This window comes from Neodiprion fabricii, chromosome 3, assembly GCF_021155785.1.
Source record: "Neodiprion fabricii isolate iyNeoFabr1 chromosome 3, iyNeoFabr1.1, whole genome shotgun sequence".
NCBI classification, from domain to species: Eukaryota; Metazoa; Arthropoda; class Insecta; order Hymenoptera; family Diprionidae; genus Neodiprion; species Neodiprion fabricii.
The window spans coordinates 35,606,459-35,626,802 of record NC_060241.1 but is presented as its reverse complement, the minus strand read 5'-3'; the positions used below and the strand labels follow the sequence as shown (position 1 = coordinate 35,626,802).

General features: G+C 43.0%; 1 protein-coding gene across 1 annotated transcript in view; it reads left to right on the top strand.

The window, feature by feature from the left end:
• LOC124177455 (transcription factor AP-2-epsilon) overlaps positions 1–20,344 on the top strand; it is a 205,486-nt gene that overhangs the window by 23,728 nt on the left and 161,414 nt on the right. Inside the window, exon 4 of the mRNA XM_046559824.1 lies at positions 11,262–11,491. Within this exon, the coding sequence (XP_046415780.1) occupies positions 11,456–11,491 (36 nt within the window). The 5' untranslated portion in view covers positions 11,262–11,455. The remainder of the gene's footprint in view (positions 1–11,261; positions 11,492–20,344) is intronic.

Below are 20,344 nucleotides of genomic sequence, written 5' to 3'. Positions count from 1 at the left end.
ATTTCTGCATTGTTTCAACTTCTCGGTTTCGTATATTGTACATAATCGTGTGAAAAAAAAGAAAAAAACAAGGGGCACGCACACGGTTACGATAAAAATGAAAAAAAAAAAAAAAAGAAATACAAAAATGAACGACATGACGTGAAAAAATAAATTTCACGACAGCGTCTTTTATATGATGAAAAAATTCAGCTCTTATTCGAGAAAATTAACCCGCCCTGGGCGATTCCGCGAATGGATTTGTGCAAGGGCATAACCAGTGGCATATACACGCGTCGTTTGTACGTACAACGGATTCTTCTTTATTTATTTATTTTTTTTTATTTTTCACATGTACGTATGTACGTATGTACGCAGAGTATACGGGTGACGGGATTCTCCGAATTCATTAGGATTTTGGAAGAGGGACTTTCCAACTATCAACTCCTGCCTTGATCGACTTGCAGGGTTGTTGTATGCTTTCGCATTGTATCGCGGTAAGGACGATTCCTTACATCGTACCAACCATCCCTAGCCTGAAGCATTATCCTAACTTTGGTCGGGTGTATTATATACTTAAAGCGAAAGTCCAAACAACTTTGATGATCGAATAACGCCGGAGATTTCTTGGCCGAAATTGCGACGCCGCGCGGGAATAAAAAATGGGGATGAAAAGGTGAAAGGAAAAAATAAAATAAAAAAAAAATAAAAAACTTTAACAAGTATCTGTCGTTCGATTTTCTCGTCGAACAATCGATCCTCGGGCCAATATTTCACTCGTGTATACGCTTCCACACAATGTGCAATATGCTTCGGTGTGTGTGTGTGTGTGTGTCTGCACAGAGAAGTATCCGGGAAAATCCGTCGTAGCAAATGTTTGGAAAGCCGAATTCGCCACGCGCTTAAGCCAACAACTTTTTTCTTCGTCGCTCCCCTTTTTTTGTTCCATCGATTTTCGATCGCCGGTATAGAAAGAATCGAAGAGTAAAGAATGAGCCGAGTTTTGTGTTGCAGCCTTTCACGATCGCGCTTAGGATAGAGTGATTTTCGTCTGCGGTAAGTGTGTATTTTTTCTCTTCCATTTCATTCCACTTTTCTTCGTTTCTCACACAAATTCGGCCGAATGTACCGCATCGTTTTGGGGAAAAAACTATCTGCAAAGGAGACCACGAGGACTGAAGGGACCGGGGAAACTCGGACACCTGACTGCCTCGAGGCTTTTTGAAAACCGAACGGATTTTGAAGAGGTGGCCCTTCGAATCAATGGGGATCAAAGTGGATCAACGGTACTTCGGTATTGATCCCTTATTTATCCTTCACTGTGTGATTTTTTCTCTTCTTTCGGATTATCCGCTTCTCCCATATAGACCCTCCTCTTGCGTGATATGAAACCACCACTAGACGTGAGACAATTATCGATGGAGTAGCGTGGAAAGAGGATTCCCAAAATATGAAGCGGCGAAAGATCGTTGAAAACGATTCCGCGAGTAATTCCTGAAAAGAATAACAAATTTCTGACACTTGGCTATTTTTGGCAGGTTCGAAAACTCTTGGCGAATATTTCATTTTGCTACACACGTACTTTGCACACTTTCAGTCACGGCCTAGAATTTTCGCTACGTGCGATTATAACAGTGTGAATTCCCGCGTAACCGCGTGGGAATGAAATTTTGTGGAGCTTTCTGATTTGTTTTTTCTTCGAAGAACTATCATATAATACCATACATTAAAAGAATTGTTTCCAGTTTTGTGTGCAACCGTTGAAAAATTATAATTCATTTCTAATTTTCGTATACAAGAATTACAGGCAGCTGATGGTTTCCTTCTGTCCTCTTTTTCTTCCTTATGTATTCTTCGAAACACGCGGTAGTAAACCAATTAGACACCGAAACGGGCTCTCTCAGACAATTTACTCGGCCTGCCAAATCGTAGGATAATTTCACCTTTACACCAAGTCTTTTCACTATTAGCAAGACGAGTCAGTGTCTTCTTGCAAAGTAGCTAGATATACTCTACAGCAGACTAGCAATCAACGGCTGTGATTTTCTACTCGAATTGCTTCACGCGGTCAAAAAATAATATCTCTATTCTCTCATTAATGACATGGAACAGAAGTGATTAGACGTTGCGATTCGTGCACGGTGAAGTGACTGCCGTGATCTAACGTACACTCTGACACAGGGTTAATGAAAAACAGATTTTCAAGTTTTCGCGGTCCAATTGCCGCACGGAGTGCAACAATGCTCAAAGTTTTTTCTTCCTTGATGTTCAAATAGCAAGAACACACAGTTTTCACGCAATGTCAAGAATTCGAAAGGTTTCACACAGATTTAACGAAACATTTTCCCGGGATATTACGAGATCGTAAGCGATGTATGTAAGATTTCGAGCGAATTGAAACGGTTTCACCGATCGAATTGTCCGACGTTTAGGTTAGAATTAATTATATTAAAAAATATTCCAGTAATAATTGCATCCGATCCTCCGCATTCCAAGTCTCGGGACGTACGCGCAGTGTTACGTGGTACAGATGCGGAGATAACGCACATACGTAGGTACGTTAACACATGCACGCGTACATCCAGCGATCCGTCAGTACCCCGGAGGGTGGCGTTAGAGATTATGCAGTAGTGAGGTAATTACTTTGGATAATTAGGTAATTAGGGTAAGATGGTCTCTCTCCACCGTCATCGCGATAGCGTGTGCGGGCCGAGGTACGGATACACAGGTGTGTGTGTGTGTGTGCCAACGTTCTGCACCGAGGTGCGCGTCGACGGTCTCAGGTCGGCGGACGAGGAGGTCTCGAAATCCGCAACGGCGATCGAATGCACGTGTGGGCCACTCTGGGCCTAGCTCTAGGACACGAGCTTAACTGCCAATTTACAACTTACATGGCGGGCTAAAGTTTGCGGCCAATATCCCACGTGGTGGATAAATCCTGTTAAACAACTGCAAGCCCGATGAAATTACGCAAGTTCAGCCTCGGCGGCGGATAATTTCTCCGGGATTCCTTCGGGCTAACATCGAAACGAGGTAAAACCTGGTGTATTTAAATATACCTACCTGTGGATGGGAAAATTTGCGAAAGCAGGGAAATTCGATGACGGGAATTTACGTAGCTTCGCATCTCGATTCAAAATTTACGCAGGTACAATTTGGATTCTTTTTTTTCTCCGCTTCACGTTTTCCTCTTGTTTTCTTTATTTATTTATTTGTTTTTTTTTTTTTATCCTAACTCGACGTTGGGAGGTATTTCGGTAGGCGTATAAAGCATGCATGACGGTTACGGCATGCAGGGTGATGGCATGGAATGGTAAACAACGTATCACTTTTCCATTACGGTACAAAACACGAGGAGAGGATATTTTTCCTGTCTCGCTCTTCCTCCCTCTCTTTTTCTCTCATTTCTCTCATCTCTCGTCTGGGCCTCTTTTTTCCACCGGTTTCTCTTTAGCGTCAGGACTGCCTCCCTTTGATCTACGCGAAACAAGCCGCTGGTTGTACGTTTCTTTTATTGTTATTATTATTTTATTTTATTTTTTTTTTTTTAATATATAATTTTTTCTCTGCCCTTTCGTTTATTTTTTTTTCTCCTAATACTTTTTCAAGTTTTATTTCGCTTGTTTCGTTTTTTCGTTTTTCTTTTTATTTTTTAAATATTCCTCGGCAGCACGACGCCGTCGATCGAAGTTTCGTTTGTTTGAAAAATTGTACGATAGGTATGCGTTGGGATATTATCGGTGGAACGTTTTTATCGAGGCGAGAAATAATAATTATCTACGTTTATTGTCATAGGCACAAAAGTTGCGATTCCATCAAAATTAGATCCAAATTGGTATGGCTCATTATTCCGAGAAAAATTTCTGTATTCATCTGACAAGTCAAGATACGTGGCGAAAAAATCTTATGGAATGATTTCTGTTTGTTTGATAACTTTCCTCCGCTCCGGAATTTATACATCCTAATTTTGAGGAATACAGAACGCCCCTCAGCGTTTCGTCCTTTTGTTATTATATACGAATAATTGATCTTATTAATTTCGATTAAATTGCGGATTGCTCCTGCAGATACGTCAGAAATCCGTCTATTTACCCGATTCAAATAAACGAGAAAATCTTGCTATTTGATAAAACAAAGTACATGGCGCGTGTTCGTGTATACATAAGTTAATTGAGTCTGTGCTGATTGCAAGAGGGGTACGCGAAATAATTACGGCTGAAAAATTGGTCTACGATTGAAAGTAATCGCAAAAATCGAGGAGAAATATTCCTGACCGTTACATTTAGCGATATACTCACAAAAGTTCCGCAAGTTTTCAGAGTTGTTGAACCGCGCCGGATGAGCTGAGTTTTTTTTTTTTTTTATAGTTTAAAAACAGTGTCCCTATTTCCTTTCACCCTGTCAAGACAGACCGGAAGCAAGGAAAAGGCATCGTTGACTTTGATTCAATTATACGTGTATACCTATCGTTGAAAAAAAGGTGGCCAAAGGTTGATGAATCAGTCGGCGGTATCATCATCTTATCGGTAAAGTTGCCCCTCGTTAGATGGAATCGGAACGGTTATGAAAACATCTCGTGACAGGAGGGAGCAAATATTTATAGGATATCGCGGCGTCTGCAGGGCGTCGAGGCGTCGTCGGGGCGTCGGGACGTCGCCGCGTCTGCGGCCGAAGGTGCGTTGTATCAATCGAAACAATTATTTCCTATTTTTGGTCGCGGAGGGTATCGTTTGACAAAAGGATAAAACGTCCGAGTCGAGGACGCGTGTAAATTCATCCCCGATCGTTGGCTGGCTGGTTATTACGTGACCGTGTAACACGAATCGAAGAAGTGTTCTTCGAAAGTTGTTCCCACCCCCCGTGAATCTGTGTTGGTATTGAAAATATAACGCGTCTATACGCGTCACGTGTATATACGCATATCCATGCCTTAGCTACCGTATCATTGCGTGATCTTCCTTCGGGGCGAAAGTAAATTGTCTATCCTTTCAGCGTTGTTGTAAGACGCGCCCGGGACGTCAGAAACACACAAGTTTCCTCCGCAGCTTCGTGCAGCGGAAAACTTGGATTAAACTTGGTGTATTATATACGTACGGCGTACCGTAACCCCCATCCGTCGTCGTTTTTACATTTAAATTTCTTGAAACAATATTGAAGATCGTCGACTGTCGTCCTCGCGAGATTCTCGGGGAATTAAAAACACGAACAAGAACACACGTCGGTACGGCGACGTTTGATTATTCGCCCCTCGACTCGCGTCTCATATCGCCGGGGATGATCCGAAACGCAATTGGATGACTCGGGAAATTTTTCCCTTTTTTATTCCACCTGTACTGGTTTTATTCCGTCTCCGAAACGGACCGCTTGATTCAATAACCCAGCGATTGCCGAGAGACTTTATTCCGCCAGCTGCCGATCGACGATCGATTACCGGACTCTTAATTTTCCACGAGTTGCGAACCCAAGCTGCGGAAGCAAAACGCGGCAAAACGCGACGGTCAGAAAGGCTAAGTAGTGATTTCCTAGAAGCCGCGACGAATCCGTTGCGAGTGCACACGGAATCTCGCAAAATAGGACGTTTCTAATCTCTATCATTGCACGTCTTTCAAGAGTCCCGCGGCTGTTCACACGATGAGCGGATCTCGGCCCCCCACCGACGCCGAGAGCTTCGGGTCATCATTTTCTCTACCGCGCTTTCTATCAAACTGTTGAAGAAATCCTATTCTTATGGGGGAATCCGCGCAGCGGATCTATCTCTCGCTTCCCGCTGACCCGCTCGAACTTTTATTCCCCGTTTCGCGAACGATGCTCGAGAAGTTACGAGAAGAGCTGCGCCAGTGGGATGAGCAAATTTTTCCGCAAATTTCCGCAAATTTCGAGGTATTCTATTTTTCACCGATCGCTCGCCATCGTTTCCATTCGCGGCGGGATTGAAGTTTCGAATTTGAAAAGTTCTGAAAATGCCTAATTCCGTATTATGTGCCGGCGAAACTTGAAGTAAAGAAATCAAATTTTTAAGGAACAATAAAGTTTCGAAGGATCGGAAACACGGCGGCTCAAAGTTTACAAAACTCAAGTTACGATAGAGCAAACTTTTGAAAATTAAAATATACTCACACAGCGTAGTTTGCTCAACGAATGGGTGTAAAAAATCAGAGTGAGCAGAATTCCGAAAGTAAGATAGATTCAAAATTTCAATGTTTCAGATTCTGAAATTTCCTCGTTTTCGTACCTTCAGAACTTTAACTTGTCGGAGTTATGCTTTTTCGACACCTCATTATTGCACTTTCGAAACTTTGAGCGTCGGGATTCGGATCATTTTAAACTTTGATGTTTCGTCCAAGTTATACTTCTTTACTTGTAAGTTTCTTCACCAAAAAATTCGGAATTTGGCGCTCGCGAAACTTTCCAAATTTGAATTATTTTTAGGATGAATAGAACGGCCTGAACTGAAAGTTGCGAAAAACAAAAAAAAAAAAACACCGTTCAAAAATCACCACCAATTTTATTCGCACCAATGACAGTGCGATGAAAGTTACATCGATACGATCATCGACGCGATTTCTCACCAGAGGTGTGTGCCTTAAAGTTTCTCCTCCTCGCACCTTCGTTAAGGGAAGGAAGAGCGAGCATCCCGATGCCGAGGTCGACGCACTAAAACGTTAACGAGGAGTCGAGGAGGCCCTTTGCACCGGCAGCTCGACTCGTTTGTCTTTATATTTACTGAATTGCTTTCCCAGTCGGTGTCCGAGGCACAGTCACGACCCGGCCAAGGCGTGGTTCCGTACTTTCTAGCCGAACGGTTGCTGGTAGATGAACGGGTTGACCTCCCCTAGCCTTTGCTTTGCACAGAGAGAATCTCACTCTCTGCACGCCGCGATACCTTGCCTCACTTGCCTGGCTTATTTACGACGAGATCCTCGATCCTCCGCGCCGATTCTTCGCCATCACAAAATGGCTCCACCGCCATGCGTTCGACTTGCGATTAATTTTACCCCGACTCTTTACCGAATGCAACGCAACTCCAGCCATTGTTCCACGAAAATTGAAATTTCCGTGTTCAGATTTGCGGTCTTTCGATATTACCATGTCACAAAAATTTGGAACGGTATCCAAATGATGAAAACCAAGTTTTGGCCAGAGTTGAGGTGAGCTTTTTTTATCTTGAAACTTGTCGTCTGACCAGGATATTTACATTTCATCAAGATTTTTTCTTCACCGTCTTTAACGACGTGTCGGAAAAAATAAGACCGACCGACGAAAATCAACGAAGCTTTTGAGATATCGTCGAATCGAAAGCGCGGTAAATAATCGTCGCGATCAATGCACGAGTAAAGTTGGCCAAATCTGTGTGTCAAGTAATTGTTTCAACCACCGTACAATTTATCAATATTTATACTGGCCCAAAATATTATAAAATGAGACAGGAAGTAGTATTATTGCCGCACAGCAGAGCTTTGACGGCTCGTTAAAACGTCCGCTCGAAACTTTTCGCGTATGAAATTACGCGGTGTTCCTTTTTTTTTTTCTTTTGATGTCTCGGATCGACGCCTTTTCTGTCCCATAAATTTGTTTACGAGATCGACGATCGTCGAAGTAAAGTCGAGGAAGGCTTGGTAAGTATGCAACATAGTTTGCCTCGTCGGATTTTCACGGGAGGGTAAAAACCTTGGGAGATGTTATCGGTGTCGATTCCCCCGGGGCATGCATTATCGGCGATATTTAATAGGAGATAGACGCTGAGAGCGATCAGTGCCAGGCTACGGAGAGTGAAATTGGTGCTGGTTTCGCTCCTCCTTTTCTTCTTCTTCTTCTTCTTCTTCTTCTCCGTCGTCTTCGTATTTTTCCTTCCACCACCCCCCCCCCCCCCTCCCCCCCGGCCCTTTTCATACTCCTCTTCCTTTCCTTCTTCGTTTTACATCTCTCACGTTTATTTCTCTCCTTGTCGTTACAGCTTCTAACCTATAATACCCTCTCGCGGAATTGGCAAAGTTATCGCGCGCCGAGTTACAAAACGCTTGCCACGAATGACGGTGTGCTTCGTAAAAGCATCTCCTCGTTTTACTGCATATGGATACGAGGATTGTCTCCCTTATACGACTCAGATAACCCTGTAGGGCTTGTCGCCCGGCGCTCGGTCTATTTCGAATTGGCTTTATCTAAACGAGAACCGGCTGTAAGAGGCCGACGCTAAAGCGAAACGTGCCTTTAGACTGACGACCATCTTGTTTTCCCGCACGCCTGGATACGATTTTTATTTATTTTTTTTTTTTCACTCCCCTTTTTTACACGTCGGCCAATTTTTTCTTTTTTTTTTCTTTTTCTTCTTTCAGTACCGTAGGGGTGCAAATTCGATTCCACAGATCGAAGCGAGGCAGACTTTACACTCTTATAATATCACGCTTTGTGAGTTTGAAGCGTACATATTTCCCGCGAAGTAGCTAAATATAAGTCGAGGGAAAGTATAATACAAGGTAGTCAAAGATCTCAAACTCTGACGGAACGCTTCTTTAACCTTCATGTATTATTCCGTCAGGGGGAGATTGAGTTTGCTCAATTTACTCTAGAGATTAAACTGAGTTGAAAAAATCACCGACCCCTTTATTTATTTATTTGTTTACTTATTATTCAATTTTTTATTTTTTCATTAAATATCAACGTATTTTATACTCGTTAGTTGACGGTATCAGTTCGCCTCGAGCATGCCGATTGCATCTGTTCCAAAGAACATTCTCGTCTCGCTTTAATGTTGACATGAATTTCCACCCTTACGATGTTACATTTGAACTGCGAAAAAAGAAGAAAAACATCGGCAATCTGATTTTTTGCCGCAGCAATAGTGAGTAGATTTGATTTACTATCTACGTCGGCTCACATGGTCGCAAAATTTTTGTTTTTGCCGAATAAGTGTGAGACTCATTACGCTGAAATTACCTGCGCCATTTAAATAGGTACTCCAGTGTATGCCATACGTGTCTAAATACGCATATAATCGTATACTAAATTATAATCTTGAACGGTTATTAGTACGAATGAGGCTGTAAATTTTACGAGAAACAGAGTTGCCTCGGTCACTGTCTATCGGAGAATATATCACCGTATGAAATAAAAATATTAAGTCTATTTGAACATCTTTAAACTTTTACTGAACAAGGTCCACGAACATTTTGGAGAAAAAATTTATTTCGATCAATGCGTGTCTAACTTGAATGGCGATGTAACTTTAAAGTGGCTAAATCACTACTAATCATACATCTAAACAATTTGTATTTCAGTTGTGCTCGCAAATGTTTTTTCTAGGTAGATAAACATATTATACATTAATTGTACGTCAAATGTTCAGGTGACTGAGGTGAGGAAAAAAAATTTGCATTACACATTACAATCGCTAATAAAATATCGTGAAGTCGTTAGTTGTCGGTTAGTGCGTCGTGTAAACTATTTGATGAAAAAAAAATCTAAAAATAATACATGGAGTCGAATGAATTCGTTAAATTCAAGCTGATTCAAACTAAACAAATCTCACTTCGATCAAAAAAGGTGTAGCTTGACCAGTTTTATCAAGTAAACGAGTAACTTTTTTTTTCCAAACGGGTTTTCTTCATCAGGATTATAACATTTTAGTGTGCGGCAGAAGTAAAAGATGCGTTGGAGAAAGTTACATGTCGATATATTCTGGAAGGATAAAAAAAGAAAAAAATAAATAAAACGAATCGTAATCAAATTGAACGGACCGCAACAAGTAAGCAAAAACCTCAGGCTTATATTTGAATTCTAACGCCTTCGTATTTTCCCACTCGACGGTGAAATTTTTCCTCCTGAAATCTCAAAAATATCGATCAATCACCTCCGATGACAAGTAACAAGTTTACCAAGTTTTAGATTCCTTCACGAGCACGTGTTCACGGTGGGTATAAAAACCGAATCTCCAAGTCCCAAAAATCCCATCAGACGCTCTGTTCTATCGGCTGGAAGTTTTAGCGGCATAACTCGGAGGACCGACATATTATATCTTTCGCGATACGTGATCCGCGTCGGGGTGCGAAATACTCCGATATAAGCATCGCGCGACGTACTTTTACCGCCAATAAAGCCGACGTTCGTTTCTCGTCACGGCAAAGTCGCGGTCCGTCATCCCGTTTCGGCATGGGACGAAGAGGAAAAGGGGGGCATCGATTGGACATGCGCGCGTCGTCGGCACCGCGACGGGTCCCGCTATCATCGCGGGGGTTTGCCGCGGAGGGATGGTGGTGGTAGTATTGGTGGCTGGAGGCGGTACCACACCCCCGGCGGCGGAGGCGTCGCGGGGTGATTCGGGGGCGACGCGGCGCCTCTCGCCTCGAGCGCAGTGCGACGTCGCGACGCGCCACGTGCAGTGCTCAATCCGAAACCACTTCCTTCCTGTTTTCACCGTATTCCAAATACCGGAGTCGCTAGTATATACCCGAATCCTAGCCCCACCACGGCTGCAGTGCCGCGGTCCGTGGATTTCGGTGACAGCGGTTGGACACCACCTCGGGGCAGTTTGCGCCGAGGCGTTACACCGATTATATTAGCCACGATTGATTCGCGTCCTACCCGATTCGCGAACGGATCGTCAAATTTTCACCCTCCTTCTACGATCTTTGACACAGTACAGCTCTCACTCTTGTTCTCCATTTTTTAACTCTCTCTTTCTCTGTGCGTCGATGTTACCGTTCTTGGTCCTCTTCTTGTTGTCGTTAAGTTTCACGATGAATTCACTTTCGCGTTGTTAGGCTAGTTTTGTTAGTCAGTTCGTCCGCAGTGCAGGGTGAGTCGCTATGTTGAAAAATATATAAGGAGCACTGATTTTATTAAAGTTGTAATAACTATCGAATTTTTTAACGAGGGTTCCCGAAGAAATTCTCCGTTCGAAATAAAAGGGGAAAGTTTTATCTCTCCGCCGACAATACGGTTACTTGTAAGTCGTGCTACGTCTGATTCGGTTGTACAACTCGCGTAAACATTTGTATACCTCTGATTAAAAATGAGAGAAAAAGATATCGCACCACTGGGAGTCATGCCTTAACTTTGCCTAACGAACTTTGCCGGGATTGTTGACGTCCTTCCCGGGGGAATTACACCCGCCCGTCGGCACTGTAATTTGCGTTATCAATTGAGGCGAATTTTTCCTTAAATACTAAAAATATCACAGTGAAGAATGTCCCTCTGATTGTTTTTAAACCCGACGATTTTTCTTTACCGAATTTTCGAGCACTTGACGGTTTCGTGACGGAATGTTTTTTTATTTCTTGTTACAGATCTAAACAAGGAAAATAGCCGAAAGTCGTTGTCGAAGAAAACATGGCTGTCGTTTGAATCGCGATGTGAACGATAGAAGTTTTTTTTTGTTAATTGTAATCAAGTGCCGCGAATAGTATATAAAGTGATTATTACTTTTCACGGTTTTGAGAAGATAAAAAAATCATCGAAAACGGAGGACGCTAACAACAACATGTCGTACCTTGCCTTGGATTCCAACGCCTGGCAGGTAAGTTTTTAATCCAAACACGCTTTACACACTCATCTCATTGTTTGTTGAATTTTTGATGTGGGGCCGAAAAACTTCACGAACGGTATTAACGATAAATTATACATGACGGAAAACAAATTAATTCCGTTCTTATTACCAAGAAAATTTAATTCGATCGTTTCACCGAACTGTTCAATCGAATCTCGAGTTCTTTTCTCTTCTCTCCGCACGGCATAAAAAAACGTTGTCAGTGACAAATCGATCGGTTTCTCAATCTCGACGATGTAAAGGGGAGATAAAAAATGTTTAGCGAAATCGCGAATGGATCCTTGACACTTTTTCATCCGTTGCAGGATGGAGCGTGATTGATGCAAGTGTCGTTGATCGATCGAACGCGATTGTTCACGGAGTGAAAAATATAACCGCGTAATGTATTTAAAACCACAAGCAATTACAGCAGGCACATGACTAGATACCTGTTTATAGACAACTGCAGCGGTTGGCTCTAGGTGAGGTTTATGCGATTAATATGTCAAGGTAGCGGGCCTAATACCTCGCTAAACGCGTTACCCTCGGCGAATACTGCCATTTATCCGCCGTTGAGGGTACGCGGCCGGGTGAGGCACCTTTGGCGAACTCACCAGGATCGACCTTGATGCCTGTAATTACTCTTGGGAGTTTTTCCCCCCCACAGAGGTAATGAGTAAAGAGAAGTCATTTCGCGCTCCCGGCTACCGCGTGGTTTCGAATGTAATTAATGCCAGTTTATCCGCACGTAGCAGGCGCGTTCCTGTTACAGCTCCGTGGCAAAACGAATGCCAAAACATCTCGGCGCTTCCAGTAACGGGCGATTTTCGACCGGCCGACAGTGTTACGTGTTCACCTGTCAAACATCGCTGTAGATCCGATTAATGGCGAAGTAAATTAGCAAGTCTGCAATCACCGAGTCTCTGCAATTTTTTTATACGACTCATTGGGAAACACGTTGGACGCAATTGGTTTCCATTGAACGTCGGTGAAAGTATAACGAATTTCTAGATGCTCGAGACTTTTCAAGTTGATTAAGACGCGTTTTTGTTAATGTCTGTCATTTCGTACGGGGTATTAAATACGCTGAGAGAAATGTCTGTTGGGACAAACAGTGGCTGAGGTAGAACGTATACTTGGTCCGAAACACATGCGGCGATACGAGTCTAACCAGGCTCAACTAATTCCCTTTGGTTTTAGTAATTATCAACGGAAATTAGCTACAGTTTATACATCCAGCCACCCGCGCTTCGTGTCACGCACAATTACTTCAAACACGCGAAGGAATTAATCGTTGAAAAAAAAAAATCCGTCGCGTTTAACTTGAATTTTTTCCTTTGATGTCACGCCGTGAAAGCTGGTAGTCTTATTCCGAATAATATTTTTTCCCCTCTTTACGAAAAGTCTAGTTTTACTGCAGAGTTATGTAGCTGCAGTAACGCGAAAGGCTGTAACAATTTTCGTACGTGCAGATAAGAGCGCAGATAGGAAAATTTTGGGGTTCAACTCAGGACCCCGTTCCGGTTTCGGGATTCGCCTGGTACGGTTTATTAATCATTAAAACTTGTTAAACTTGAGAAACTGAGACGGGCGCAGGGTGGCGAGGCAAAGCGAGCTTGCGAAACGGAACGGAACTGCGATCTGAGCGCGAGTAGATCCGGACGCGAAGAATGGAGGAAGCTAAGTTTATCACTCCGTTACTGTTTCCAGATTCGCCCGGTCTCCGAGTTTCTAACTAACTTGAATTTACCGTATTATACAGTACTGAGCGAGCGCTGCGAGGAAGGAGTCCAGGACAGGCCAACGTTCGCTTGCAAAACTTTAGTTTAATATAGTTTACAAACTTCCGCTATACGAATTAGCCGCACCATAAACATTAAGATCCGTGTATATATATACGTGTATATACCGTAGTCTTTCTTTTAATTCAAACTTTCGTTATGGGTATTCTTATACCTCGTACCTTCCCGAGGCTCGGCTCAAATTACCTTTGAAAATAATAAAAAAAACTTTGATCGTTTCTTCAGGATGAAATGGAAGCGTGGTTTAAGCGCAACTACGCGCTCCTGATCCCATAAATTCTCCCTTCCTTATTCGGGAAATCTCATATAATAAACGGAAGTGGGTCAGCCACCGGTAACAGGGCACGGAAATGACGTTAGGTAATCGCGGTTTACTCGCAATAGTAGACGGGTTTCCCTTTCCGAAGCACCTTCTTTCCGAACAAAGTTTAATATTTTACGTTACAAAACGGAAAACCATGGAGGTCATTTTAAAGCGAACGATTCTTAGCTGGGAATAATTTCAAAAATCAATACCATCCAGAATCTGATTATTTCAGGAAATTCCAATCAATTCCTGATTAGTCCTTGATCAGGTGGTAAAAGGAAACCGGTATTGTGGAAGCCACAACTGATTCCGATCGGGGCGTCGAAGTTTTTCCCGAATAACCTTTTCTCCGGGAAAATCAAGCCCGTTCCCTTTTTCCCGAACCCTTCCGCGCGCGTAAAATAACGACAGTATACCGTTGGCACAATGTCCGGAAAAGCCGCAACGCAAACAGTGCGAGGCTAGTTATTATCCGTTCGAAGCAGGGAAAAATTCTCCGGCAAATAAAGGGCGAGCAACCAAAAATTATTCAGCACGTCCGCCGTGTAGTGGTCCGGGTTTGATATATTAACCGAGCGCCACTCGTCGCCACTTATTTGATCCCGTGTACGGACACTTTCGTGTATTAGTTGATCCGGTACGTACGTGACGTTAGTCAAGTGGTACTCGTTCTCGTACGGATACGTAACGTACCCAGGAAAATCAAATACGTCGAGAGCTGGCTGACGGCATTCACACGATACTTTGTGTGCACACCGGTTGAACAATGTGAGTGTCGCCGAGCTCTCTGTCATGTATTAATTTTGCGGCGGTCTTCCCTTGTTGTTTCAACCAAAGACGCCGCGTCGCACTCGCTGCCGGCACGTGTCAGACCATTGATGCATAATGCTTTATTGGATAGTGTGCAAATACCGAACGCCGCTCTCTTTGGGATTCTTTTATGTTCGCGCGTGTCGAGTCTCGCCTTGCAAGGACCCACGATGTACCTTTTCCTCGACGTCACTTTCTTCGGAATCCTCCTCGAGATTGTGCTTTCGTCGGTGCTTGGTTGCGGAAGTTTTCACCGACAGGTTAATGGATATACCGTAAGAAAAACGTCGCTCATGACGTTTATAGATTCTGTATTATTTGATGTCAATTTGACACTATCTCTGGCTGAATTTCGCGAATCGATCACTAGAGTTGTTCCGCAGATATGGCTAATGCTGGTTAATTTTAATACCACCGTGGTTTACGGTGTACTGATAACGGATTGATGGAAAACCATTTTTGAATCCTTTTATATCCTCGGGTAATTCGTGAAAAGTTACGGACATGCATATTGTTATTGAAACGATAGGATTTATTTCCTGGTACATCATACATATCCGCCCTTTGATCGGCTGACGTAGTAAATCGTGTAGGTAATTTGTCGCTTAGGTATCACCTAATAGGTGATTCACTAGTTTGCATAGCGCGGAGAACAGTTGGTGGGAACATCAAAAACCCCATCGCACTTCAAAGTCGGGGTCGATCATAAAGTATAGTAGAGAAGGGAGGGGCTTAGGGTGTCGGTGGTCCGTTTCACTCAGCATCGCGGATCGGGAATGCAAGCTGCAGGGGAGGCGGTGGGCAGGAATATCAGAGGAAGGGTGAAGTAAGAATAAATGATAGCTCTGGATTACCACTAGGTAACTATAATCGCGTGACAGTATGAAAATTGCAACCCGTGGAGAGCGGGAACGTCAAACGAGCCCGAATCTCCGACACTGGTCCCCGCCTCTCCCATAACCCTCGTAGAAAATCATGGGGGTGATTCGAATTGCATTTTAATTTCATTTTGGTTTCTCGGCGAGGGTCTCTGCGAGCTCGGCGCTTCGCCGAACCGCCGTCACCTACACCTTCGTGTCTGTGCGGTAAGACCTCGCAAACTCGAGTACCTACCGAAGTGAATAACTTATGCATCATGCGATCGAGTTCGTACATGCTCTCCGTGTGCGGCTCTCTCTTTCTCTCCTTCTCTCTTTCTCTCTCCAACGACACAGGCAGGTTTACATTGTGCGACGGGAGAGTTGTTCACCCCGTTGTGACAATGCGACAGGTTGTGTGTACCCTGTTCTTCAGCTCAAAATGAATGCAGAGCTTCGACCATAATGGGTTTCATGGTTGGACGTGAATACCATGGGCGTGATAGGCTCACTCGACGTTTAATAACGACTAACGTGATACACTCGCTACTCGAATTTGACAATCCAGGGGTGCTTTTTCTCCTGGTCCCTGTTTCTCTTTTTGCATGACCGAAAAGCTTCGACCGAAGTTTTAGCGTGCTAAATTTCTACCGACACTTGTGAGTGAAGTTTTCTTTTGTCGGATTTCGAGCTGGTTCCATTCTTCGTTTGCGGTAACGAATCCCGACAAGTTGTAAAATTGCGATAGGGGGCGTCGCGACGCCATCCGGTGAAAAGAGAGCCTTTCTCTAAAATGTATATTATCGTTTCTTTTTCATTATTCGCAACCGTCAGCCGGGCAGCGCTTCCTGATCAGTCACGAGATGTCAGCTTGGTATTTTTGTCTTTATCTTACCCTCTCCGTTGCGTAATTAAGACTCGAGTATTATACAGCGGAGTCTCGAGAGTGAGAGAGAGAGAGAGAGGGAGAGGGACAGAGATAACGAGAGAGGGAACGAGAGGCGATATTATCTTTTGTTCCGTACTCGCTGTGCATATACCTACGTGAAAACTTTGTACTCACTACACATACACACATGCATGCAGCTTGTACCTGCAGCCTCTGCGCAGCGAACCATTTGTCCGGTACAAAGAAAAATAATGAGCGTGTACTGCGTCCAGTGTTCAACTAATATTTGCTCGCAGCCTTACCTCCGAGATTTCTTTAAAAATATCTAGCTTCCTTTTTAAGATTGCCTTTGTTAACGCTCGCGTATAAGACTTGTCGACGGCTTGCAGCCGTTGTCTTGAGGATGCGCGAAAAACTTGCTCTCTTTAATGCGAATACGTACGCGTATAAGGGTGTAAGCTGCGTACTTGTCTTATTTTCGCAAGCTAGTTATCTTTCTTTTATCCTCACTCGCCGTAGAATATAACGCTTCGTTTTTTTGTCGCCTTATCAAAGGCTAGGCCAGCTTAGATGAAAAGTTCCAACCTGGGTACAATTTTATTCCAAATAAAATGAACTCGAAACCGATTAGTAATCTTCCGGTATTATCAGGTTGGGATTGCTTTTGGTTTGATTTTTTAATTTCGGCTCTTGTCTGAAACTTTTTGTCGTTTCATTCACTTGAAATATCATTTTATAACAACTCGGAAGGAGGGCTGAACAATATTTAAAGTCTACGTTATATGTTACGTTAAATCCTTCAGGACTAATTCTTACATACATCTTTAATCTATTCCACGAAGTCGGCCAAAAATTTTGCCAAATTTTAGATGGTGTTTGAAATAGTTTAGAGTTCAAAGGGATTAAATTAAGCGTTATTAGAGACGAAATTAAGTAATCGGTGAATCAGGAATCGTATAAAAAAATATCCACTTCATCACGACTGGCATAGGTCATCTAATTTTTTTTCTACTAAAATCAAGCCTGTAGAACAAAATGGAAATTTGAGGTTTTCAAGCCTCTTGAGTGAGGTCCAAATACATTTTTTCTCGGCCCCAGTTTCCTGGGGGTCTGAGGTCAGATTTAAATGAGTATGAAAGAATAAAAAAAAAAAAAAAACGTCATCCCCGAGAGCGAAAATTGATAAAAGACAAGTATTTGTATAATACTTTTCACCTGTCCGTAGTAGTATCTCCTACACGTTAGAATAAAGGTACGCGATATATTGTAGTTGCGCGTATGTGTTTTTTTTACCGTATAATAACTTGGTCGAGTATAAAATTCCCATCAGAATTGGCGAACTGACGGAGATCGTTACCGTTATTATGATTATATTATGCTAATACACCCGTTTTACATATTTCTATTAGGTTATAATACGGGTTTCACGTGTCTATATATAATATAACACAAGCACGCGGTATATTCTACCTGTAATATAGCTCATATACCGTAGGAAGCAAGCACGGCACACCTGCCCGATCCGTGCCTTGATTGTTATATGATTACCCTGTCCGGGAATTTTTGAACCTTCACTGGGAGAATGGTTGTGAAAATATTTTCAAACGCCTAAGATGTAACTTAGTTCCATACGAGGCGGTATATTATGCAGATTCGAGTCGCGTGCATTGCGAGAGATGCAGGGCGATAATGTTCTTTTACTTTTTGTCGGTAACGCCGAATCGTCGAGGAGGACATCCGTATATATTGATTTTCTGTTGAGGCTCCTGAACGCGGAGAGGCGAATTGTGTGATTTGAATTTTGATTGCCAACTGCAGAGATGCCGTAACGGGATAGTGCACGCTTTGCCAGGCAGTCAAGGGTCCTTCGAACATTCGCTTACTCGACTAGAAAATTAAAAGAATAAACGGTTTTGAAGACCCGGACTCGGAACTGGCCGTCGGACAATGCCGCAAAGTGCACAACGTGAAAATCCCTCGCGCGTCGCCTTCACGGGACGAGGAAAAGGGGCGAACGGTGAAAAAACGGTCCGAACGCGAGTAGAGAGGACGAGGGAGGAGGAGAAGAACGAGGAGATAAGAAAAAAGGAATTCGAGCCGAAGCTACAAAACAAAATCAAAATATTAGCGTAGGCGTATTTCGTAGTCAAAAGCAAGACTCGAGATATTATAAGATTATAATCTTTTTACGTAGCATAATTCGATAATGATACGAATACACAAATTTTATTATAAAAAGATGCTAATCTCACTCTAAAGTCGTAACCTGGGATCACTATAATCTCAGCCGAAGAGTGAGTCCCAGGCATGGGCATTAAAAAATCATCACAGACGATTTCCAGGTAAACGCGACCAACTTTCGGTGGTACTTTCGCCCATTAGAGGCGATAAAAGCGTTTTGTCAACCGTCCCTTTTTTTATTTCTTATTTTCGCTTCGCCGTTAACGTCTAAATTTGTTCTCTGCTTGCTTACTTGCTGCGATTCTTTCGTTCTTTTTCAAAAAATGAAATCCCTTAATTAATTTCACATCTTCGTTAAGTCGCCAGCTCGGCAGCTTTTGGTTCGAACATTAATTCGTCCTCCCGCAATCCGAAACAATAATACGAGGGGGAGGGAAAAATTAGTGGAATAAAATGAGGCCCCGTTCCCTTTTCTCGTCTCCTCAGCTCCTCCCCTCCCTCATCTTCCCATCCCCCAATAATGTCTTATAATGGTTTTCCTATATTGCCTTGTGTCTGCCGCGCTGGACATGGGTTACTGGTTCATTTAAATAAGTTAACGGCCTCTACCTTAGCAGGTCCATTACAGCTGGGGAAGACCGACTAATTACCTGTTTGACGTGAGTTATAAAACCACCGTTACATATATTCCTCAACCCTGGTGCGGTTCGATATTCTTTTAATCGGAAAAGCGACGCACAGTCGCATACCTCGATTTTTCCGTACATCGAAGAGGGTCGCGTTTCAATTATGGTATTTAGATTTTTCGCCACATTTCTGCGAACCCGTGAATTTTCAATTACCAAGGAGACTGAAATGCGTATTTTAAAATCTTTGATCTCTCCTCGTCGAGCACGTCTATATGAGGAATTACAGATCCGCTCGAAGATTGTTTGAATTTTTTTTTGTTTTCCATCGTTTTCCCTCAGCAGCGAGGATTTAGTTGCCCGTGAAGTTTTGTGAGGAAACGATCGGGATGGAGAAAAAGAAGGTGGTGGAGTCGGAGGGGGAAGAGGCGGTCTTCTTTTACGGTGGAAATTAATCTAGTTTGTCATAACGGGGGCGGAGAGTTCAAAGTGCCGCTAATGAGAAAAAGGTGGGCCCTTGTCGAGCTATTTGTCAATGGGATCGCGGGTCCTATAAATAATGATGTTTGTGCGTTCTTGTTTTCATAAAATTAAAAAACAAGGAAGCCCGAAGAGGAAAAAGGAGTCCGAAGCGGCCGGAATTTACAGCTAATTATGGAACAATATTCAACCGCTTGTAACGTTTCGTGCTGATTTTATCGAAGAGACGATCACCTGATATTCCCCAAGAAATTTTCAAAACACAATATATCCGTTCAACTTTATATCATATCGGCGCGGAATCCTGCAATAAACGAATTAACGACGTGTAAAACACGGCTCGTTGGTATACAATAAAGCCGACAAAACTTAGTTGAACGTTGAATATATACTGCGAAACATAAACATTGCTCGGTGCAAATAATATACGCCATTTGGCGAGGCAGTCCGCGGGTAAACGCAGTGACGAGACAGACACTGGGGCGGAGAGAGTCTATTTCATGGTTAATTTGGCTAACCTGATTTTGCCACCCCGGACCACCAGGACCACTAAAGTGGGCGCAGGGTAGGCTTCGCCTGGACTGGGGGACGATTTCTGTACCCCAACTGCGCGGCTCCCCCAAGCAAGCCTCAACCCGATGCAGTCAGGCCTTTCCGAGTGAAAGTTTCGCTGCCTTTTATTATTCAGCGAAAATGGAAAGGAGCGGAAAATATGGAGAAAAAATGAGGATCGTGCAATTCTGATTGGACGGTTCAATTTCGTTGAATTGTTTGTCGTTTTTTCTCGAAATATTGCAGGAAAAACGACGGTACAGGGGATATTAGGAGAAGAAAAATCGATATAGTTTTTTCAAGATCGCTGTATATTAAGGATCAGGATGAAAATCTGGTG